Here is a 10,496-nt window from a genome sequence, read left to right as displayed (position 1 = left end):
CCATAACGTTACAAAAAATATTCAAATAATATCAGATTGGACGATCTTGGTGGCCGAATATAAGGTTCATTTCAAAAAACTTACTCAAAACACTAAAAACTTAATTCACCGAAATTTCCATGAATAAGTTCAATGTAGCGGCGGCAGTGAGCCATGATGACCATCTTGTTGGAAAAAGGTACGCGCCATCAGTTTCATTATTACTTGGAAAAAATCGCGAAGTCGTGTAAAGAAAATCTTTCAAGCTTATCAATTATCAATTGGTAATCCATGATGATCGTATTTTAAACGAAACGCTCTTTCAACTTCTCAAATTTTCATATAATGTATAAACAATTTCCAAACATTAGGCCGTATGAATAAAAGAATTTTACTTCTCCCATAAGATTTACACGATAAAAGCAAAGCAAACTGTTTTATTCATACAGCCCATAGTGTTTATGTGAAACTATTCATAATGAGATAGCAATCCTATTCTAAATTATGACAAATTTAGATGTCAATGATTTGACATCTAACATTGATGTCGTGAGCTGTTAATGCTGTTAATGCTGTTAATTGTATCATCCCATTGGTAAGCCCCATACGAACTTGTTGTTCGAACTTGTACGAACATGTAATTAAAAATAACTCAAAAATAACTCTAAAATGAGAAGCCCAAATCAAAAGTTACGTATAAATCTGCTTTGATGCTTTAAAAAAACTTGGTCTTTGCGACATCGATTTTAGCTCCAGATTTAAAAGGAACTGTTTAAAATTCATTGATTAAAGTTATGTCCGCTTAAATATAGCGCCGAAACAATATACGTCAATAAAAGTGGTGCATATGCATCAGATACCAACCATTCACATTCTTCTCTGCCTGCCGAAAAACGCAGTTTATGAAAAACAACCACAATATACGCATTTGACTAAACTTGTTTAGTCAATTTAGGCCTATGTATGGCGTTTAGGGAGCGTGTAGAGACTCTTACTACGAAAACATGACGTCCTATCAGGGGTCTGGTCTTTTTTACGGACAAAACAAGGTGCTTATAGCTTGTATGCATAGCGCAGTGTTATTGCAACAAAAACACTTATGACATATTCCATAAGTGCGTGGAAACAAAGGGATCAGAATTTCAAACTCTTCATTTGAATTGAGCCCATATTATACTGGATATGAAACAATATCTATTGAACTATAATAAATCATATATAGGTATGTAAGATATATTTTTGACTACGAACAAGATTAAGAACAGAACCTCTGTTCCAGCAAGCTATTTCAATTTTGATAAAATTAAAACCAACAACGCTATGGAGTCGTACAAATCAATTCCAAATCGAATGCTCCATTTATACTTACCATCAATACAATCATACTTCATAGTTCATACTATCAACTAGCATCGACTTTTCTAAAAACCTTCGATTTACCTACCAGCCGGTCCAGTCAGGTTCAGTACAGCGTAGTAGAGTGGGCACACAGTGAACAAAAAGCTTCTCCATCATCATTAAAATGGCGACAGTGTTTCCTGGATAGCATCACGGCTCGCAATGATGACACTACCGACTTGCGGGGAGCTGATGACACTTGCGGTGTGCCTCGCGATGACAATGACAAACGCTAGTGTCACTTCATACTACACCAATACCGAACCGGCACGCACATTTCGTTAGGAAGCTTCTTGACACCGCGACAGCCGCCAGTCGCCATAAATCCAAACCACCGACCGACGGTGCGCTGTAAGAACACATTCGCGCGCTCACACACAAAGATGGCCATGTGTTGCTGTTCGGATGCACGGGAAAACGCGTCACGGTTTCCATGGCTACCCCCATTGTACAATGCCCCAAAAGTGTAAGCTTCCAACGTACCGGAAGCCTTGTATCGCTCGATTGTGAGAGATGCGAGGAGTCGGATGACAGGATACAAATATACAGCATCCAGTCGCGTAACAGTCACCGGGCGAGCGAATAACGACGACGACGACGGACGGCGGCGGAACTGGGTGAAAACGACAGGTACCTACATCTCGGATCCACTCAATTGCTCTCTGGTCGCTACTCTCCCGACCTGATGGTTCGCTGGTGTTGGTGTCTCAGTTTGGGGCTATTTTGCGAATTGTGTGAAGAAAATGAAGTACTAAAAAAGGAGGAAAATCTATTACCGCCATCGTTAAAACCAATACCACCAGGCGGAGCATGCATCACAGATGGAAAACTTTTAAAAGGCATTCTCTTTACTGCTTACGGTTTTTTTTTCAACTTGAAGCATTGAAAATAAAAAGCAAAACTAGCCGGTTTCTGTTTTCATCATAAATATTTTTAATAAAATTGGTTTTGTTGCCTTTTCGTGTATAATAATTATAATAGAATAATAATAACTCTAATAATTAATTACTTAGCTTAATTCTTTTTTTCTCTGCATGTGTGTTTCCGTGATACATTTTGCAATAAATCGATGAAAGTATTCTTTGCAAAAATTGAGACAGTAAAATAATCCAATAATCCAATCCAATATCTTTATGAACCGAATTTTATATCCGTGAGAATATTTCAAACTGTAGGTAATTTTGCATCTTACGCATTTTTTCGATAGAATGTTAGAATTTGAACAATGAAATTATTGTTTTGATCGATTTTTTCTTCTTTCAAAAATAGGATTTGATTTTCATTCATCTAACTTTTAGGTTAGCGCAAAATTTTGATTAAATGAAACCACGTTACGTACAAACACAAAAAAGAAACTGTTTTATCTCGATCAGAATGATCCTGAACTGTTTCTAGCAACAAAAACGTCTTTCTACACGTATTTACAGTCGACAAACTCATAAGAGGATTACTATAATTTCTTTGTATTTTCTTTTTATATTTGTTTCATGAATTGGTTGTTCCTCACCTCTACACTTATTATTTTGCCTTATGCAAATTCCTCCGATAATAAAGTGTGTATGTACTATTTACCATTACTTACATTTGCGCATGACTTTGTTTTTTTCTTTTTTTTCCTCTTATACTTTTATTAAGTTCAATCATGTTTCACGATTTCACAATTAACTAACCGTAGTAATTATAAGCTTTTTTTTCTTCTGTCTTAACTTCGTCGTTTTTTGTTTAGGTTTTTTTTTCTACACATTAAATAACAAAAATGAGATATCGCTTTTACAATTAAATTTTTGATTCGGTTCGCCTAACATATAAAACATAATTAAGTCAAGTACCGATACTGTAGTGCTGTTACCGCGTCGGTCTTCCAAACGTATCATCTGAACGTTCATTTAAACTGAACATCGAACGGAAGCAAATGATGAAAAGTTCTGGCGGAATGTCGAAAGCTTAACTAAACGTAATTCAACTCAAGCGAAATGATGACTATTTTACTGGCCAAAACAAATCCATTTGCAACGGCTAACAAAGAGAAAAATGGAAGCCAACGATATCAAATGGAGTTTATTTTAATATTTTACCCTGTGTGTTATCATATTTTTAAACCTATTCATTGTGTTTTTTTCCTTTCGCTAATTTTGCCTCACGTTCAAACAAGGGGAATGAATATCATTCTTCTCTGGTTATTTTTTTGTGAAAGTTATGCTAGAATCAATAGAAAAAAATAAACATACCGTATCCCATGACGCGTGAAATCCACAGAAAATACATAATTAAAGCAAAAAGAATGCTGCGTTGGCTTTGCTTATATCCACTGAAAAACTTTCCAATGAGTTCATTGACTATTAAGGCAATACTACAAGGAATTTAGCGAAAGCATATTCAACTTTTTCCACTTAAATAGCGAATATTTACAAGAGTTTCCATTTTATATTTTCTGATAATCATGCAAATTACATTCAAACAGATCCGAATACATTCATTGTGTTTCATTTTAAACAAAGTAAAATTTCTGCTTACCGTAGGGATTCAAGCGAGCCGGACGAAATAATGAAAGATTTTGAACCCTAATAACTCTGCCAATTCTGAACGACTTGCAACGGTTTATATACCAATCCATTCATCAAAAATGTAAAAATTATATGGCAATTTTTTCTTTTATTTATCAGGCAAATCGTCATCAAACAAGAGATTCTTCCTATCAGTGCTTCTGTTTATTGTATACTAGTACATACTATTCTTTTAAACAAGTCATAATTTTGCCAACACAGCATTCATTCGAAAATAAATTTCAAGCAAGATGTGGAATCTTGCCATTATAATCTCACCATCGTAGCTCTACTGGAACAAATTGTCTCGCAATAAACATAATTATTATGCTTTAATTTCTCCAAAATTCCGATTCAAATGATTTTGATGATAATCGTGTAAAATTGTAATTTTTAATGCCACCAACATTTTTTCTAATCACAATCATCTTTTTTAAAAGGCAAAGAAAATTCCACTTGCAATTCCATCGAATAAAACTGCATCAAAATTGTAAGTATGTATTTGGTAGTTACGTCTAGCAGACATACGATGATGTGTTGTATAATAAACAAAACATCTAAAGTTACAAAAGGCAACCTGCACTTCGAAACGTTACTCAAAAGGGAATAAAAAAAAGCAGTAAGAATGAAAAACTACGCACACCTGCCACTGAACAACAAAAAAAAGTGCTCGACCGCCACGGTTGGTGGGCAAGTGCCTCAATACGAAATGGAAAATTAGGTGACCGATAAGAACACTTAAATTAGTACGGCCATTAAATTTGCACACAAGCGTGCACATGCCGGTACGCGTTTCACCTTGGTGAGGGATTTTACGGATTGTTATGAAATAGAATTACTCCTGTGACCATAATTAGGAAAAAACAAATAAACGAAATTTTATTTGGAATGTTTGCAAAACGATGGTTTTCTAGTGAATTTTTCCCATGTTCTCGCAGTACTTACACATTTTTTCTTATACAAATATTGGTATTCTATGTTGTTGAATCGTTTCGTACACTTTTTGCAGTAAGTTTTCATAATTTTCAGATGCTTTTATACAACGGCGTGTTTGCTTTATATTTCTTCTCACATGGTTTTATTACAAATATTTCATGTTTATTTAGCGTCCCTCTCTTAGAATCGGTATACAGCTGTGGACATATTCTTTCGACTTCCCTACCTTAATCTCCATTCCAGGGCCGGAAAGCAAAAACCAAACCATCAAAAACTAATTCTTTACCGTATCATTCAGTTTTATAGAAGCTAAATCTTTCGCCAAGGAGGAAATCCCCGGCTAAAACAAATTTTACAGCGCACCGCGCAGCATACTCGATGATTATGGGCGTCAAAGGAATTCCCTTAAAATGTCCGAAAAACAAAGGCGCAGTGCAAATTGTAAATATTTCCTGCCCCTTGTTGATCCAGCTCACAGATGTGGAAACTCCAAACTTCTTCCGTCTTAAAGCAAACCGCTGCTGGCCCAAAAAGGTGTGAAGGTAACGCATGAGAAAAAACAATCATCACTAATCGGCCTGCCGTCGGCTGCCTCATAAAAGGATACTACCGGAATTTCCTGAACAGGAAATTTTCGGCGCAGGGCACAAACAACTGTAAAGCACCTAACAGGATGAGCTGCAAAAGGCACATCAAAGGTACGAATACAACCAAAGCGTAGGACGATTCTTGAACAGTTTACGACCGGGTAATTCCCAGAGGTTTGCCGGAGTCATTTCACACATAGAAAATCATAGAAAATCGATTTTGGAACGACACTGGTTTGTTTCACTTTCAACTTGTGTGCCCGTTAGTGCAATGATTAGCTTAAAATCACTGAATTCATTAACCCAAATCACTGTACTGCAACATATGTAGTTCAAAATGAAATACTTACTGATTGAACTGTTTTTGATGGCGAGGCATTGCTTTTGACCCATGAAATTATCTTCACATTTGCATCTTCGTGTTACAATTTTACCCATTTATATATCACTAGAACTTCTCTGGTTTCGCTCTCTAGAGCTTTCGCTTCATTCGTTTCTATCTAGCTCTTGTTGTGTTGCTGTTTTGTATTACTTGTATTATGTCGTATATAAATTCTACTTTTCATACTATTTTTTTCCTTACACGATACTGATTACATTAACCTTACTCATATTCATATTCTTCTATGTACAGGTAAACACAGTTTCGATCGGATTTTCACAAATTGTATTTAAGTCACCACTTTTTGCTTTTGTTTAGAGTTTAAACTTTGATTTAAACAATTTATTTAGAGGGCATCAAACTAAATAATATTTTACTAGCTTGCATCTTTGTTGGTTTTTCTTTCTTGTGTGTGTATGTGTGTATTCTGATTGGTGGACTGATGATTCCGTTCCCAATCGTGCAGATTGCCAACTCTTTTGGTTATCCGGCTGGCCAGGATTTCTTTTTTAATTCAAATATCGTGCACCAGTTGCAGTACCGGTGGGTCCGAACTGCAGAGTCCATTCCTGAAATATCCGCCTAGCGTGCATCTGCTGCTGTTGCTGGTGATGCCGGTGGTCTATGTACATTTGCGCAGCAGCAGCAGCTGCCGACGGCGATGTCGAAGCTCCCGAAGCAGCGGCCGCTGCTGCTGCTGCTGCCGCTGCTGCGGCCGCATTGGAAGATGAAGACGTCGACGACGGCGGTGAAGAGGTATTTGTGGTGGTCGATGCTATGCTATAGCTATTCCCAGCGTTGGATGAGGAAATAGCGGCGGAATGTGGTTGCAGGATTCCAGGGTGGTGAATCGGTTGAAACACCGCCGAATTATTGCTGGACTCCTGGTGCTCTGATTGCTAGTGGGCCGTTAACTGATGGTGCCCTCCACCGCCCATACTCTGAGGGCTGAGCATGGGCGGACTGTGGCTGTGGCTGTGGGTACCCATTGGACTACCGTGCATGTCATGGTGCGGATGATAGCCGTGTCCTCCATGGCCCATATGTCCGGGCGGCATTCCATCCATCATGTCACCACCCATTGTATTTGGTGGTGTCATCCGTTTTTCTTTCTGCCGTCGGTTGCAGAACCATACTCTGACTACTTCCTTCTCAAGCTGCAACGAATCGGCCAACGAAGTGATTTCCTGTGCCGATGGCTTCGGCTGTTTGTGGAAATGCTGTTCTAGGGCTCCTTTCACTGACACCTCGATGCTGGTTCGCTTTTTTCGCTTTCGACCCTGGGCAGCAATTTTGTCGATGCTGGTTGGCGAACCCGTGGTAGAGTCAGCCTCTTCTAGCCATTTTTGTAGCAGTGGCTTTAGTTTGCACATATTCTTAAAACTTAACTGTAGAGCCTCGAATCGACATATCGTTGTTTGTGAGAATACGTTGCCGTACAGGGTGCCCAGTGCCAGGCCTACGTCTGCCTGTGTAAATCCTAGCTTAATTCGTCTTTGTTTAAATTGCTTTGCAAACGCTTCTAGATCGTCAGACGTTGGAGTATCTTCTTCTCCGGCACTCACGTCCCGATCGCCCTGCAGGTGATGGTGTGGTATGTGCAGCTGAGGCGACTCACCCCGTAACGAGTGATGCAAAGGGGGTGCACTTTGGTGATGAGCAGGATGAGCAGGATGATGAAGCATTCCGTTCATTGCATGGTGGTATTGCAGTGGAGATCCTCCAGTGGCGTAATGCGTTCCGGGATGCACCGGTGCATGCCAGGCATGTGGAGAAGCCATACCTTGCTGTGCCCGAGCTTGTTGCGATAAATGCATTTCCTGCTTCACGTCTGTCGCATGCGGGTGGGAATGAGGATGATGCGAATGCAACGCCCATGGATCCGTTGGTTGAAGAGCAGCCCAAGGATTGCCACCAACTCCACCGAGGCCACCCGTTACCGAACCCAAACCAGCAGGATTCGGACTAGGACTAGAGGGCACATGGTGATGGCTCTGGTGGTGATGATGATGCATATACTTCATCTCGTTTGCATCGGCTGCACTTCGCGGTGAAGACGTATGGTAACCGCCGCCTAAGGCCATGTCCAGCTCGCCGCTAGGCGATATGTACGTGGTGGCGGCCATCCCCACCGCTCTAGGGCTGTTAAGCCCTTCCACGCTGGCGGGGTAGGGCTCCAAATTTGGGCTCAGTTTTCCTATCTTATAAAAAATGGCTCACTAGCATAACACGCCGCAGCGTCCTTTCAAAATGCTTACTTTCCTGCTCCAGGTGACGTGACGTTGTCTTGAAAATTCAAGTATTCAAATGGCACTGCCAAATCTCGATTCAGCCCTAACTGGCTCCGAACGAATACAAAAATAACGATCACGTCAAAGCAATCAAACCGGAGACTTGTTTTATTTATCTACCTCTGCCAGCTTCCACTCAGCACCCGTCTAAGGGTTTTTATCACACTGCCCGGTCTATCCTACACGGCTCCCGTGTATCGATAATTCAATCTTGTGCAGTGCAGCTAGAATCAATCAATCATCTCTCAGGTGTTTACTCTTTACTAATAACTTCTCTTTTCTTCTCTCAAACTCTTTTGGGTTGTTTTACTGGCGTTGGAATTTTTTATGTATTTTTGTATTTTTGTTTTCTTATTTATCTTTAAACTTTGCTTGCCTACAGTGAGTACGGATGCTGCCACCGAAATGGTTGCTTCTGCTGCTTCTGCTACTGCGTCCCGCGAGTACACAAATTATGTAAATTTTCGTTTCTTCATTCAAGATTATTCAAATTAATTGCGGCATTCATTTGAGCTCGATCTTTTGTTTCTACTAGATCAAACAGAACTCAACTTTTTGACCAGCTGACAAAAACGATCAAAACATAAGCACACTTGTTCACATCTTTCATGCCTTCCAGCGAAGATCACTTGCTATTCTTATTTCTTCTTCCGTTGAGATCTGCAGTTCCGAAGATTACACTTTCTGCCAACATAAAATACCTGGTTCTAGGTGACCGGTTCTTGGATCACGCCAATCGCACAAGCTCGGTACGCAAAGCTCAGGTACTTTAATCGTTTACTTGTTTTTTTTTTTTTTTCAATCACACCGACCCTTAATATTTTCTGAACTGGGCGAACTATTTTTTCGGTGTTGCTATAATCTGTTATCACTTTGGTGTCACTCTATTTATAATTTGCGCGCAAATTCACCACACTTTCCATTAGGCTTTTTTACATTTCACTGACCAATTGGCAATTGGTTGTTAGCGTCGTTCGCTGTCAATTTAATAAATCTTTTCCTTCATGCGTGGCTTGCATCAATTTTTTCTTCTATTCAGTTTTACGATCACCGAAAAACAGATTCCTCGTGCGCTACGCTATGCGCTGTACTGTCATCGCGGAATTCAAATCGAGGCAAAATACTCTCCGAGCGCTCAATGTGGAAAGAAACGTTGTGTAAAATAAAAAAATAAATTAATAAATATACACGCACAATCGAGACATATACGTGCAAACGCTCCGAATCATAGAAGTTGACTAAACAATATATTCAACTATTCACCGCACTCGATGCGGTCTCCGTGTCGTTTTCGTTGTCGCTCTCTCTCTACATACGTTCACACAATCTCAACCACGTAAAAACGCATACACACTAAGAAAAAAATATCCAAAGCAATGGACCACTTCATGCACTCGAAATATTACGCTATCGGAAAACCCAACTCGTCGCACAATCACACTCGCAACTCGGGAGCCCTCTACTCACCTCTGTCAAATTCACCTCAAACGATTTCCCTTACTTACGGAATCTTTTTTCGTATGTATCTATATCAACACCTCTCAACCACAATTTGGCTCCGCCCCTTTTTGTCGTTTACTCTTTCTGTCATTCCATTAGAACCACTAACGTCAGACCTAGACAGCAAGCCGCTGTCTCAGCTGCCTACCACATCGTTTCTCCTTCTTGAACAACAATTTCACCACTCGGCTGCCTTGTGTCACGTCAACCGTGCTCAGCATACACGTAAGCCTCTCAGCTACCAATGTCCCGTCCTCTCTCTCCTGTCTTGTCATCATCTTTCTCTCCCTCTCACTCTCTCATGTTTTCACCACCCATCAGCGCGTAGCTATGAGCCACACAGACCGGAATGTTTGACCACTGCTTGTCTACACACCGTTCTTTTCCAACCAAAGAGGGTGGAAATGCAAAAACCAAGAAACAAAAGAAACAGTACATGCGTACAGAGGAGGTTTTACACCTACAATGGCACCAGCACAACCAACCGGCGAGATTCGTTGCCAGCGATTCGAGAGCAGTTCGATTTGCCCACCAACCTGCGACGGCAAAACGGGTCCAGTACGACTCCGCTCAGTAGCGCGGCGACGGAAATGTCTCCGTCGAGTTTTTTGAGTTTCCATCTGCGGTAACATATTACAAAATCAGTTACAGGATTTGTCCGCGCAAGGGAGAAATAAAATTGAATAGTGCCTTATCGCCGGCTGGAATAGGCTTGCAGGTGAGATATTTGATCGAATAAAAGTGTTTTAGGCATTATAAAATTCAGTAAAAATTTTCGAATCATTAGTGCTCGAATATACGATGTCGACTGCTACATTTATTGGAGTGCAAATATATTTTATCTGAAGTTCGATTCGTATGTTAATGAGTTCTAGTGAAA

The 10,496-nt window shown here is 40.1% G+C and overlaps 1 protein-coding gene across 1 annotated transcript; it reads right to left on the bottom strand.

Moving 5' to 3' along the window:
- Nucleotides 1–2,308: 2,308 nt before the first annotated feature.
- LOC128733517 (POU domain protein CF1A) lies at nt 2,309–9,332 on the bottom strand. Its single transcript, XM_053827164.1, has one exon. It carries the CDS (start codon nt 7,949–7,951, stop codon nt 6,725–6,727), a length of 1,227 nt encoding a protein of 408 aa, XP_053683139.1. The 5' UTR covers nt 7,952–9,332; the 3' UTR covers nt 2,309–6,724.
- Nucleotides 9,333–10,496: the final 1,164 nt, after the last annotated feature.

The sequence above is a fragment of the Sabethes cyaneus genome, chromosome 2 (assembly GCF_943734655.1).
Source record: "Sabethes cyaneus chromosome 2, idSabCyanKW18_F2, whole genome shotgun sequence".
Lineage (NCBI taxonomy): Eukaryota > Metazoa > Arthropoda > Insecta > Diptera > Culicidae > Sabethes > Sabethes cyaneus.
The sequence above is the reverse complement of the archived record's forward strand: the minus strand, read 5'-3'. Positions and strand labels throughout refer to the sequence as shown.